General features: G+C 37.1%; 2 protein-coding genes across 2 annotated transcripts; both read right to left on the reverse strand.

Moving 5' to 3' along the window:
• Nucleotides 1–47: 47 nt before the first annotated feature.
• LOC139983094 (uncharacterized) lies at nucleotides 48–6,077 on the reverse strand. The gene is made up of 4 exons (XM_071996443.1): nucleotides 5,972–6,077; nucleotides 5,385–5,474; nucleotides 4,662–4,730; nucleotides 48–3,384 (listed from the first exon to the last, which is right to left on the reverse strand). The coding sequence occupies exons 2-4, from the start codon at nucleotides 5,424–5,426 to the stop codon at nucleotides 2,065–2,067; spliced, it is 1,431 nt and encodes a 476-aa protein (XP_071852544.1). The 5' UTR covers nucleotides 5,427–5,474; nucleotides 5,972–6,077; the 3' UTR covers nucleotides 48–2,064.
• Nucleotides 5,972–14,858, reverse strand: LOC139983095 (uncharacterized). The gene is made up of 8 exons (XM_071996444.1): nucleotides 14,301–14,858; nucleotides 13,561–13,745; nucleotides 12,408–12,646; nucleotides 11,131–11,241; nucleotides 9,351–9,398; nucleotides 8,265–8,387; nucleotides 6,539–6,691; nucleotides 5,972–6,082 (listed from the first exon to the last, which is right to left on the reverse strand). The coding sequence occupies exons 1-7, from the start codon at nucleotides 14,420–14,422 to the stop codon at nucleotides 6,572–6,574; spliced, it is 948 nt and encodes a 315-aa protein (XP_071852545.1). The 5' UTR covers nucleotides 14,423–14,858; the 3' UTR covers nucleotides 5,972–6,082; nucleotides 6,539–6,571.
• Nucleotides 14,859–15,244: the final 386 nt, after the last annotated feature.

Here is a 15,244-nt window from a genome sequence, read left to right on the forward strand (position 1 = left end):
TAACCAAAAAAAAAATGAAATAATGAAGACAGCCTTGGCAGTATAAAGTTAGTTTAATGAAACATTTATAGTAACATAAGTAAATTTGAAAGCAGTCAAAAAGTTTGTAAAATGATATGTAGAAATATATAGGCAATGTACATTGCTTTATGCTGACAACTGAGGACGGCATGAAAGAGTTGGAGGGAATATCTATTACACCCATTGTGGCAAGAACTATCGTCCAATAGGGCATGCTAACATTGCCATCAAGTGTACACTTATCTTAACAATGTTGTTATTCATTTATGTCTGTCTGATGAAGGGGTCTTACTCAGACAAGACCATAGAAAAAAACACATTTATGATCTAGTTATATAGAGTAGCTAATCATCTTCCAATGTAGCAAAAAGTAGCACACAAGTAATACATTTAACAACAAAAAAAGAAGAAAAAATGAAGACAGCCTTGGCAGTGTGTAGTTAGTTAAAACATAAATACATTTGAAAGCAGTCAAAAAGTTTGTAAAATGATATGTAGAAATATATAGGCAATTTACATTGCTTTATGCTGGCAACTGAGGACGGCATGAAAGAGTTGGAGGGAATATCTATTACACTCATTGTGGCAAGAACTATCGTTCAATAGGGCATGCTAACATTGCCATCAAGTGTACACTTATCTTAACAATGTTGTTATCCATTTATGTCTGTCTGATGAAGGGGTCTCACTCAGACAAGACCATAGAAAAAAAACACATTTATGATCTAGTTATATAGAGTAGCTAATCATCTTCCAATGTAGCAAAAAGTAGCAAACAAGTAATACATTTAACAACAAAAAAAGAAGAAAAAATGAAGACAGCCTTGGCAGTGTGTAGTTAGTTAAAACATAAATACATTTGAAAGCAGTCAAAAAGTTTTTAAAATGATATGAAGAAATATATAGGCAATTTACATTGCTTTATGCTGGCAACTGAGGACGGCATGAAAGAGTTGGAGGGAATATCTATTACACTCATTGTGGCAAGAACTATCGTTCAATAGGGCATGCTAACATTGCCATCAAGTGTACACTTATCTTAACAATGTTGTTATCCATTTATGTCTGTCTGATGAAGGGGTCTTACTCAGACAAGACCATAGAAAAAAACACATTTATGATCTAGTTATATAGAGTAGCTAATCATCTTCCAATGTAGCAAAAAGTAGCACACAAGTAATACATTTAACAACAAAAAAAGATGAAAAAATGAAGACAGCCTTGGCAGTGTAAAGTTAGTTAAAACATAAATACATTTGAAAGCAGTCAAAAAGTTTGTAAAATGATATGTAAAAATACGTAGGCAATTTACATTGCTTTATGCTTGCAACTAAGGACGGCATGAAAGAGTTGGAGGGAATATCTATTACACTCATTGTGGCAAGAACTATCGTCCAATAGGGCATGCTAACATTGCCATCAAGTGTACACTTATCTTTATGTTGTTATCCATTTATGTCTGTCTGATGAAGGGGTCTCACTCAGACAAGACCATAGAAAAAAACACATTTATGATCTAGTTATATAGAGTAGCTAATCATCTTCCAATGTAGCAAAAAGTAGCACACAAGTAATACATTTAACAACAAAAAAAGAAGAAAAAATGAAGACAGCCTTGGCAGTGTAAAGTTAGTTAAAACATAAATACATTTGAAAGCAGTCAAAAAGTTTGTAAAATGATATGTAAAAATATGTAGGCAATGAACATTGCTTTATGCTTGCAACTAAGGATGACATGAAAGAGTTGGAGGGAATTTCTATTACACTCATTGTGGCAAGAACTATCGTTCAATAGGGCATGCTAACATTGCCATCAAGTGTACACTTATCTTAACAATGTTGTTATCCATTTATGTCTGTCTGATGAAGGGGTCTTACTCAGACAAGACCATAGAAAAAAACTGAAGTCTTGTTACTTGTTCCTTGAATAAGACTGACTACTAACACAAATCTGAAGTGAGTTTACACCCCCTACCCCTCCCCCTCCCCATAGGTGGTTAGTGTTAGTAGAGCTTGCTTAAAAACTTTTAAGTTCCATGGCACTCATGAAATAGAAAACAAATAGCCCTCATGCCCTCCACTCAAAATAGAATTGAATTCATATCGCAGGTCTGTGATGTCTGCATACATGACTGACAATTCCAGGACAGGACCACATGTCCTGGCAACTGGCCTTCTTTGCAGTCCAGCAATACTATTGAACGTAACTTCTATTGAAGCTACGGACATGACAGAGGAGCCAGTGCAGAACTTAAGAAACCTTGAGAGCATGTCCCTTTCAAGACCTCGAACATACATTTTTAGAAGTTGAAATACTTTTTGCTCTCTTGCAGAATTTACATTTGCTTTGAGGAGTTTAATCACTTTTCTATTGGTAGGAGCTATTTCCTTTACCAGTGACTGGATTGAACTCACATCGGTGAAGTCGGGTCGCAGGTACCTTCTAGTCACATCAGCCATGCACACAAGAGGATACTTCGAAGTTTGAATTAATATCTTGTGTGCTATTTGGAGCAAGCATTTATCAAAGTGAGCGTGGTTGCCACTGTTGGGAATGGCTGAATTCCACCCACTGTCTGCAAGAAATTCAATCAAGTCAGTTTGGTCATCATCATCGAGAGGATTATCTCTTGCCCTAACAAGCATATCCTTCACGTCTTCAGGCGAATAGCTATACAAACTTGAGAGTAGCATGTCGTCTGTAACCATTTCTTCTCCAAGCAGCATTGCTGTTAAAAAAGTAATGTTAAGTCTTATTGGAAAGATCTTGTGGTCTTTATATCCTTTCACTAAAATGTGACCCACTGCCAGCCATTCTTCCCTACAATACTGAACCGTGATACAAGGCACAACTGTGTTACTCCCAGAAGTACGCCTGTCATAAAAAGCATCCCAGAATGAGCTATATGCATCCCGAGACACCCCTGACTGGTCAACAGCAGACTCGCCCACAAAGCTGAATGTCAGCTGTTGGTGAATTATTCCTTCAGACTGGAAGGCAACTATCATATCCTCCAGTACTTGCAGTCGATGTATTTTTACTTCTCTCACATCATCCATGGGAGGTGGGGGTGATGGTGATCTTGGTGACTGTGGCGGTTGTGTCTGTAGGGTAGGTGGAGGATGTACTGACACTTGCAGAGGTGATGAAAGTGACCTTTGTGGCAATGTAAGATCTAACTGCGGTTGCCCTGAAGGCGGATGCAGTAACTCTCCCATCTGTGGCGACGGTGACCTTGAAAACGGCTGAGGTCGCATGGATGAAGAAAGTACTGACTGTGGCAGCACTGGTGGTAGTGAGTGTTGTGAAGAAGAAAAACTTGATCCTTGACCTTCAGTACTGCTACCATAAAGTGAATGTTCCTGTAAAAGACCAAAAAAGAAATATAAGCAATTATATTTCAACTCACCATGAAGTAGGAACTTAAAATGTAAAACTGGACAACTTTTCACAATTTTTGCATGCCTGGCAACATTACATCTTGAAAAGCTTAAATTTATCAATGTTCTTAAGATAAACTAAACCCCAGGTATGAATGAAATCCCAGGTAAGTTGACTAAGGCAGTTGGTTATATTGTAGCACCCTGAATAATATACAGATACTACTCATGACCTCAGCAAAATATGCAGTGAAAGAATTCTTTTCAATTTTAATATACTTACAAAGAAAAAACAGAATGCAAAATATGCACTGAGGTCTTGAAGACTGCATAACACAAGACTTAGACTGTATTTTGATCAGAAATGGCTCTTATGAATGTCCAGAACCACTATTATGATGATCGATAACACAATGCAGGTCATTTTACTGTAGCAGTACAGACCACCAACACAAAAGGGGTCTTGCATGTACTCAATATGATGTAGTATCCATTCTTCCTACCTGGAGATATGTTTAGTTTTCAGAGTTTGAACTCTGGTGACAACAGATGAGCTCTGACATCCATCAAAAAGAAGTGTTCTTGCACACAATAAATGACATTGACAAACAATCTAGGAGAGTTATCCATGTTTCCTACCTTGGGATACCATTTTAATAGGTTTAGCATTTGCCCTATGGTAACTCTAGGTGAACTTTGATCTCAACCAAAGCAATAGGCTTCAGAGATTTGATTTAACACATCCACATACCATGCATGAGGAGATCTATATGCCTCTTATGTTGAGATAGCATGTTTACAAGATTTCCAGTTTGACCTCTGGTGACCCAAGATGACCTTTGACATATACCAAAACACAACAGCTAACATGTACTTAACAAGACACATCCACATACCAAGTTTAAAAAGCATCCATACATCCTTCTTAAAGATATTGTGGTTTCAATGTTTTCTGCACTTGACATCTGGTGACCCATATAACCTTTGACATCTACCAAAAACAACAGGATTATTCTACTCTTGTGAAACATCCACATACCAAGTATGAGAAGTATCCATGCTTCCTATCTGTCACCAGGACTGCATAGGTTCTGATATTCACAAAAAATGGAAAGGCCTCAGACAGCAGCCAATGCTTTACTGTGCATAATCAAAACTAAATATGTCTGTGCAATAGCAGGAGGAATCTGACTACAACAATCACCTGTGCAAACTATCAATTCAAGTTCCAAACAAAAATGGTAACAAGAGGAACCAACCTGATTACTTGCTGTACTGCTCTTTGCAGGTGAAGTTTCACCAATGACAGCAATGTCAAAGTCAGATAACTAAAAATGAGGAAAAATATTTATATATATATGAGAATATAAATATGTGGCATTATTGATACTCCCCTCGTTTTGCGAAGCAAGCATTGTTTACCAAGCATGAATATATGTAACACTGAGGTAGCAGGCAACAAATGTGACCTCATTACTACACTCATCACACGCATATCGAGATTGCTCTTTCCTCCTCCCAGGATAATAATCCCTAACAAACTCACAGTAGGTAAGTGGTAACAACAAACATGCCAAGAAACAACTCCATTTAAAGCCAAAACCCTCAGAGCTGTTACTTGACTACATGTTGCAATTGGCGAGTCCCCCAAGCCTAGTTCTTACACCGATATGTGTAAATGGCTAATGTCTATGAATCAACTGAAAATGCAGAAGGGAAGTGTGATTATACTTATGATCCTGTTTATCAGGGAGCATGATAACAGCTAAGTTTTACTCGCAATGCTGGAATTACCATATATGAAACAATGAGCTAGGCATATACATAGCAAGAAAGGGCTTTTGAGGGCAACAGCAGCAAATATTGTTAAGTCAATAACTGAAAACAGTCACTAATTTGCTGCTACATTTACTCCCAGCTATCCAAGGAGACTGGAAAATCAATCCTTTGAGGAGTATTTTGAATATGTGAAACAAACTAACCTCTGGAATATCCTCACTACTACACTCATCCAAATATGGCATAATATGCAGAGTATCTTCGAAGTCATCATCGTCGTCACTGTCATTGTTCTACATATAAAGAGAAAGCCACAAACAAATTTACACCTATGCCAACAGTACAAAGGCAGGGATCCATTAAAGCTGGTAATCAGTTAATTCCCCTCCCCCCCCCCCCCTATTGCATATTTGTTACCAGCTATGTGCATCAGGAAGGCACTCCAAATATCTCCAATTTCAAAAACAAAATGTCACCCATTTAAACCGCCCAATATGCAGGTGAGAAGTACCTAGCATTAAATGTTCTTGTTCAACATAGAACGATCCATGCCAACATTCTATGATTGTCAAAGCAACTCAACTTAACCTTCAGCATCAATCTCTTGCATGTGTACTAGGATGCAGTGATCACTCAAACATGCATAGGGCAGAATATATACAGCTCTATTTTATAAGCTTTCTAGCCCTCTGTTGACACCTTTGGTGCCAATGCTATTTCCACCTATCTAGCTTATTTTACCTGCTATACAAAAAAATGAAAAAGCAACCCCTGCTAAAGGATCAATTACCCTGTTTAAATTGAAGAGCACTGAAGGAGTACCAGATGCATTTCTTCTCTCTCTTTCACCATTGAATGAACCCGAAGAGCATGGTTCTTCTAGTGCTTGGTCTGGCTGTATCTAGAGGGCAGGAATACAAACATTGGATTATTAAAATGTGAAAGTAAAGACTACAAGTACCTTATGTCCATTATGAGCCGATTGATCAAAATTGATGTGGACTGAATGCTGCTTTCATTTGCAGCAAATAATCACTGATGGGTTAACTGCAAGATGGCCAGACTCCTTTAAATGTATCTCTGAATTTTGCAGTTCTATTGACTCTGAATACTTCAATGACTGAAATGGTTTCATCAGTGACTACCACCACCTTTTATTATTTTAGTTAAAGACCTTGTGGCTATATGTAATCACTAAAAAGAAAGAATATTTGTCTGTTATTCTGGTCACAATGTAATAAATGATAACTTTAAGAAAGATGATTAGGAAAAATCATAATAATATTAAGAAATGGAAAGTGCATCTCATCAAGTTACTGCAATTTTTACTTCCTAATATTGACACCTGTTAACTTACCCATGCAACATTAACAACACATGCTGATGTAATTCATACATCCTGCAATGTTTTATAATGAGATTCAGTGGATGAAATTGACCTTTGCCCTACAGCATTGAACGTAAAATGCTCCGTTGCACCTTCAAGGGAACCAATCCAAGTCACCAAAACCTGAAATGATGAAGTAAAGTTTAAACTTCTTTAATAAGGACTGTTATTAGTAGTACAGCACACCTCATTTAACCAGCATGTTATTAAATATCAAAACATACAACAGCCATTGTAAGTTTCATATTTATTGTGTAAAATGTAATTTAAGGCAATACCTTACCTCCTTATGTATAATGTATAGGGGGATGAGATATTGTAATTCACCAGACAACAAGGATGTGCATTCAAGATGTATGTGAGTAAATATCTAAGTAAGTGAGTATGTGCATGTAAGCAAACATGTCTGTCGCGAACTCCTTCTCAACGATACATCCTTTCAAGTTCAAACTTGGTGGGTAGGTGCCTAACCATGACAACCTGTGTGGGCATAATTGATGTCATAGGTAAACAGTCACAGGTCAAATAACCTACAAAATTGGGTTTTTGCTATCTTTTTTTTTCTTGCTATTGCCTGTTTTCTGGTAAAATTACCTCATTGATTTTATGAATTTTCGTAAGCTTTTATCAAATGAGTCCATGAGAGTACTTGTTTGGGTCTTCAAACTCTGGAGAACTGCCTCATGTCATCATTACATTGAGAAAACCTCCAAGACAACAATACAGCATAATTATCTAAACTAATTCTCAAATGCCACTCAAGTAACGAAAAGTAGGGATGCTGTTTCAGGGTATTTAGCTACACATTACACTAGTAACCCTGGTGGAAATTCCAGTTGAACTTTTGAACTCGGTTCAACTGGAATTTTCTATATGAAAATTGGCCCAAATTTGAACTAGGTTGAAATGGGTGAACTGGGGTTCCCAACTGGTTCAACTATGTTTTACTGGGTCCAACTATGTTTTACTGGGGTTCCCAACTGGTTCAACTATGTTTTACTGGGTCCAACTCAACTATGTTTTACTGCGTCCAACTGGTTCAACTATGTTTTACTGGGTCCAACTGGTTCAACTTTGTTTTACTGGGTCAACTATGTTTTACTGGGTTCAACTGGGTCAACTATGTTTTACTGGGTCCAACTGGTTCAACTTTGTTTTACTGGGTCAACTATGTTTTACTGGGTTCAACTGGGTCAACTATGTTTTACTGGGTCAACTATGTTTTGCTGGGTTAAACTGGGTGAACTATGTTTTACTGCTAATATTTTTAAATAGTTTGAACTGGGATTCTCAACTGGTGTTATCTACACAATATAACACCACACTATAAAGTTTTCATTTTTTTACAGTAGATCTATACTGTATGTAAGGGTGTAAGTCACTGAAAATAGATGCAAACATACTAGACTGCTGGCATCTTAGCTGTATGCACCTTCAAGTTTAATCCTACATGTTAAGTTGTGTGCATGTCACGTATATCGTACTAATACAGTTATTTACAATCTTTCTGGTACATTATCAAATTTATTGGTGTCACACTTATGACAAATTTTTACATGTTACTTGCTACTTCAAATTATATATTGTGTACACATTTCACAGCAGAATGTAAAAGTATGCTAGGCTGACATTTGTTTATGGAAGGGCCTAAATACACTGATCACAGTTCAGTTATGACACGACCAAGTATACTTACTGAAAGAGCATTATCACAAGAAAACTTTCGTTGAAAGCACCCACTTTGAGTTCTGCATTTCACTTTAAATCCTTCCTCTGGCTCTGGCAAAGATTGAATTGCTTCAATCCGGTTATGTCTGATCTAATATATTTAAATAAATGAAAATGCAAGCAAACTAACATTTGTGTACATGTATACAATTTATGTCCAACTTCATTAGGCATGGAAACTATGTAAAATGTATCCTATATGATCTTCTATGGAATGGAAATGTAGTTACAAGTGGGGAGATTGAGTTATATTTAATTTTTTTTAAAGTCGGACACCATTTAGTGTTCTGCAGTGTCTCTTTTACAAGGCCAGAAAGTTTGTACTGTATTTATATTTCAAGACCCACTTCCAGGGAGATTAAATATGATAAGCTGTTGCTGAGATTTACATGGGCTTCTTTCATTTATTCGGTAGTTTTAAATCCATTCCAATTGCCTAGATGTAATTCACTTCAACAAGTGGCTTACGTATCTAAACAATGCGTTCATGTGTATATTGGTGGCGCATACACTTTAATGACATGTTTCATAACAATTGAAATAACTGCTCACTGAAATGAATCATACATATGAAGGTCCTCCGTTAACAAGGGACTGCTTACAAATGAGCTAAAGAGGAAGTAGTCTCAATTTTGTTACATAATTAAGGGAAAGTTTGCATAAGTTTCCTGAAATTACCAGACATAAATTCATTCATATCTTGACATAAAACCCAACTACTTTAATACCTGTCACTAGATGTCTAAAGAAACTATGTATTCTTATTTCTCAATAGACTGGCAATGTCATGGCAGTTAATACATTCACCAGTGGTAGTCTACATATATAGAAGACGACAAACCCCATTTGTATTAACTTTCATATCCGTTGTAAAGTCTTATAGTTCTCAAGAACGAGACAAACAACAGGTTACTCCCTGACCTTTACAGTTCAAATTTAACTTCAAAGGAAGCGCTTGCATCTCCTTATAAATGTTTTAGCACTTCCCTAGTTAAACCATGCAATGTGATAGACTCCAATGAGAAAAATACAATAATCAAGTAAAGGATCTTACCTCATCCAACTTGTGCTTTATGTTTTGCTGGAGTTGCACTGACGCGTCCTGCAAAAGACATGAATTTGAATTGATTCCATTAGTAAGTCCAGTATTCCATACATGGTATACCAGATTGTTTGAAAGTCAAGTTTCTCCGTGTAGCACACAGGAACAAGCACATATGAATAATCTCAAATGGAATGCTACATGTGAACACTTCAAAACTTAACACAAAGGTCTTACTTCTAAACAGGGCTGTCCTTTAAAACTTGCCAAGTCCCCTAGGACAAGTGACCGTTCTGAAAGTTCTAATGAGAAAGCCAAAGGCTTAGTGATTCCTTGCAGATTGGACATATTTTCCAGGGCTCGATTTTAACAGTCGTCCAGTAGTCCGAGACAACCAAAATTATTGAAGGACAACTAGAAGTAATCAGGCTGGTCGTCCGTTGGATGACCAGCTTTGATGGAAAGAATTTTTCCACTTAGCTTGTTTTCTGTTTTCTAACCGAAACTTAATATGTAAAAAAGTTGTGAACATGGCCTATCTTTATTCATAAAGGTTTTCTGCCTTTGGCAGAGCAGTTTAAAAATTCTTCACTTTTAAATTTCTTGGAGAACTTAAATATCTTTTGGACAACCAAGAAAGACTGTCTGATGGACGGACAACCACCAGATTTTATTAAAATCGAGACCTGTCTTTTTTCAGTACCATACTGTAGTTTCAAATTGACAGTTTCATGGTAAAGCTACTGTCTTTATATTAAGGTGTATTGCAGAATGTTTAAGACCCATGGGCACTGACTAACATTGTTTTGAACCATGCCTCACAGTATGAATCATCAAAGTTTCCCTTATGAGATATCATGTTCACCAGGTTTTTACAATTTGAGATCTGGTGACATCTCAAATGACTTGTGGTTTCCATCAAAAACAAGTTTTTCCACTAAATTACTGAGCACCCACATGCCAAGTATCAGATTTTGTTCTTGAGATAACCTGTTAACCAGGTTTCCACAATTTGATTTCAAACGACATTTGACCTCCTTCAAACACGAAAAGAATCTTTTATTCAAGTATAAAATCCATACCTATTTCCCTTCTTGGGATACCGTTTTACAAGTAAAAAGTAATATGGGAAAGTGAATTCTGGAAGATACTTGCCTGCCGACTAACATACAGCTCTGCAAAAGAGTTAAACATCGGTATATTTTGACAAAGATAAAAATGTTACCATTACAAAACTGTAACAGCCCTGGCTTGACATAATCAACACTCATTATGACTGCAAAATGGCAAAATGAGTGGGGAAACTGCTATCAAGCAATTGCTCCATGAGTATATACAACAGCAATCTCAACGGACATTCTTGCAGTAACCTTGCAGAGAGTAACATTTTATCAAGGCATACTGCAATAGGCTTAATTCACACAAAACAGATTGCAGATTTGTCTGGAGGTTTGAGAACTACTGTATGCTCTCATAGGGTTTTTGTCTTCTTATTTTTTACTCACAAGGCATTCTATTAATACCACAAACGAAAGCAGAAACAAAGTGATGCATAGTATCATTACGTAAAGACAATTGCACATACATTACACTGTAAGCAAGCAATCTCAAGCAATGTTTTCTCCTTTAACTGCATACAAGATTGATTTCATTTGACTGTGTCCACTGACATATAGCTGTGCGTTTCTTTATTTCTTGATCAAAGCCATCAGAAATACATTACATTTACTACACTGTCATGTGCACCACAATAACCCACTTTTGCTATTTATTTAAGCTACACAGAACATACCTTTTGCTGGTCTTTGGCAGAAGTAGATGCAAATTCTCTGTCTTGTTGGCAGGGCAAGCAGTTGGGGCTGGATAAATCCAGTGTCCTGTGGCATGTGCTACAGACAGGCCTCTGCATTGAATAGAAAATTCAAAGACAACGATCTGAAGTTTCTGTGTGTTCTACAGTTTGACAGAACTTTGCAACTTTCAGGGTCATTCTGGGTTCTTGAAAGGGGTAAACCATGACATTACCTGTAAATGCCCTTTGCAAAATGTGTTTTGCATACCTACTCTGTGATCTCATAGATGGGGAAACTTTGAGAATTTGAATGCATAACTTTTTCAAGAGAAAAACAGCTGGTGTTGTACCGATATCACCAGGAACCGACGTTACCAATATCTGATGTTTCCGTTTTCAAAATTGGCCAAATAGCGATATTTTAGAAACAAGACATATGTGCACTGTACACAAAACCCTTGGCTATTGTGCACTATGTAAGAGATCAGTACAGTAAGTCATTTATTATACAGGTCAAGTATAAACAAACAGTAGTTGAGTGAAGGGCACACTCCCGACAGACAAGAAACATTGTGGTTATGATCTGGTATTAGCATGAAGTGTCATTTCCAACGGTGAAATTTACAGGGCCGATTGGCGCCTATTACCTGCCAAACAGCACCTGTTAGACCCAAAAGAACACTACCAGGCACCACTTTTTTACCAAAGTAACACATGCCATTTACTGAAAGTAACACACGCCAATGGGTAGACTGAAGCTAAAACTTTGTTCATTGTGTTCATCTTTGTCCTGATTTCTGTCTCCTGGTAAACCTAAGGTGGCTCCTGGTTCCACCCAAAAACCAGGGAACCAGCAGACACTTTCGAACTGGAAGTGGCTCTTGGTTCAGCCGACCTAAGTTCACCCTTGGTCATTATATACATGAGGTAAAGTAATGGTACTTAAATGGTCAGACAAAATAAAATAACATATTCTTTGTATGAAATATAGGCCTAGTAATATTGGTTGGGGAGTATCGGCAGTTTAAAGGTAAATTTTACCGCTACTGATACCCTGTATAGGACGAATATGAGGAATATAGGCAGGTGCTGATATGGAATACCGACAATTGTTTTTTTTCTTTCAAAAATAAAAAAGATTCATAATAATGTAATTCCATATCCATCTAATCTCATTGGACAACAGAATGCATGTTGGTGGTAGTAGGTTTATTATGTAATTCATTTTCAATGGTTCAGTGGGCAATATATTACAGTGATTTCACTGTGTGACTTACCAGACTGGCAGATGGTGGGATTGGTTCACAAGGAACTATGTAAATACACCTTCGCGCCCTGTTGACTTTTAGGGAGGCTGGTGTAGTTTTCTCAGGCAAACCTAACAGCTTCCCATCAGCTCCGCTATGAGCAAGTCTGAATGGTGTTTCCTTTAAGGCTGGAAATTTTCCCCAAATAAAATTGGTAAACTGAGCTGCAGAAAGATCAGCTGGGACGATGCAATCCTCTGTGAGATTTCCTGAATGAAAGAAGATGCAAAACCAGGATGCACTGTAAAACTAGGCAACAGGTTGCAAAATAACATTGAAGTTTGAGAATTACCTCAACAGTATTTGTGAGGTCAATAAACAAACTCAATTTCGGTGTCAGATGTTATGTTTCGATAGGTTGAATTGGGGTTGGATATTATCCAATCAGATGGCTTATAGGAAAATAAAAGTGACAATTTCGGCTACTTATTATTTTTTTGGGCTCCCCGTTTTCCACTTTGGCCCCTGGATCCCATGAGATAGGAGCTAGGTTGGCTAACGGCTAAGGAAAACTTAGTTTGACCCCTAGAATGCAGTTCTGTTAGTGTACTTCCATGAATTATATAACAGTATAAAAGCATCCACATGTCCTGATAACAGATCACATCATTTCCTCCAGATGTCATGTACACAACCTTTTTCATATTGCAACTTCTATTGACTTTGAATGAAACATTTGGTCTCCTTGCATATTTCATATTATGGGTACATCCACATGTATACTAAGAATGACATCTTGCAATGTTAAGTTTCTTGCTGATATTGTATTACTAAGTTTTCACACATGACCTACTAACATTATTTTGTACCTTTGACTCCTTGAAAACAACCAGAGCAGTTGTACACAATATGACTCATTCATTGCACTACCATCCATTAATGGATTATTGAATTCAATAAGCTTTGATGTTTAACTGGTATTTATACTGTACAGTATTAATATTACCATTCATGAGTTACCATACATGGTGGTGTTGCAAGAGTTTTAGACCCTTGAAATTCAGATACTCACAGGCATGTTGTTAGTACTATTCATATACTGTATGACTGTAAATACTAGATCAACACTGAGATTCATTAACTGTGTTAGCAAAATACTTTTCAGTAACATAACACTTTGTACCTAGACCAATCCGCCTTAAAGCTTTCAAAGCTTTCCATGAGCCTGGCCTCTTCTGTTGATTTGGTTCTTTCAGAGCCACCAACTTCAAAACATATCCTTTTGTCGGCCTGCCTCTTGTGACCTTCTTCACCCTGTGCCGTTTCCCAGTTACTGGTGGTGACTGACTTGTTCGTCCTGATTTGAATCTGACCAATTGAAAGAGATAATTTCATATCGTACAACTCAAACATATGGAAGCATGGGGACATTAATATTACATACACATATTTTCTTAAATTACTAATAAATTCATGTTTGCATTGAAAACCCTTTACAATTACTTACTATATAAAGGGATGCCCAACTCACAGCAACAATATTTTGGCATAATGTGGTAGCCCATAAAAGACAGACACACATCTGGGTCTACTCTTTTCATTTACATTAATATTTACACAGATTGAAAGAGGAAGATTCACCACCTGTGTCATACCGAGTCATCATAGTAGAGAACTCCTGTTTTATGACTGTGCATCCTTAATAAATTAGCATAATTAATACATGGTCGAGTTCTTGTCTAGTACAATAAAATTTAGAATCTTTAATCGGATAGCATAGAACAGGCTTTAAGTTAGGTCAAGGTTAGCCTATAATCCTGTTCTAGTACGACTATCTGGATAGGCCTGGACTGGGCCATGTTAGGGCCTAACTTTTGGGTATAGCCTATCTCTTACGTTAGGCGGCGGCTAAGATGGACCTACCTCTGTACAAAACTTGACACGAAACGCGCTCTTGCTGGTCCTGTGCCACTGGAACTTGCTTCATCTAATGTTTGGTTAATCGAATTTTGCGTACGAAGAATCTCTGGTAGTAATTCTTCCATGATGATTTTGAAACCACTCAACTTATCTTTGACGATACTACACTATTTACTGTATTATACACCCGCTGGCATGGTACGATACAGTACCTCAAACTATAGGAACCGTAGGCTATAGTAGTAGGATTATCCCACGTTTTAGTCAAGAGTATGTTACAAGAGCAGCGATTGGCTATTGAAGAATTGTTGTCCGAATGAAGGTAAATTATTGTCGGATGTGGGTAAATTGTTGTCGGAAGTGAATATATGCAGACATATATTCCTGCTCTCTCATTGGTCGAATATATGTCCGCATTATATCTAATATATGTCAGCATTAAATCGAATATATGCTGACATTAATCGAATATATGTCAGCATTAAATCGAATATATGCTGACATTAAATCGAATATAATGTTAGCATCAAACCGATTTTATGAGGGCATAAAATCGATTTTATGTAGACATATAAAACTGCCTCCTGATTGGCTCAGAATTAATGTCTGCATAAAATCTAATATATGTCAGCATTAATTCGAATATATGTCGGCATAAATTCCCGAATTTTGTCCACTGTGGCCAACCATAGCCGTATATGGCATATATTAACTGTTTTGGGTGATGATAAACCAAGGACAGGAAATCGATCAAGCAGTCTTTATTAGACCAGAGGGTGTTATGTTCTCAGTGATACACTATAGACCAACGTGTGTTTATTCGTTAGATTAATCATCCATTAGGCCTTCTGTGCAAACCACCGTATGTTCGTAAAATTTCGCTAACTAGGCGAGAATCCAGTTAACGTTGTATGTATGTATGTATTTTAGATCCTCCTGCAAGCAAG

Source organism: Apostichopus japonicus, chromosome 16, assembly GCF_037975245.1.
Source record: "Apostichopus japonicus isolate 1M-3 chromosome 16, ASM3797524v1, whole genome shotgun sequence".
NCBI lineage: Eukaryota > Metazoa > Echinodermata > Holothuroidea > Aspidochirotida > Stichopodidae > Apostichopus > Apostichopus japonicus.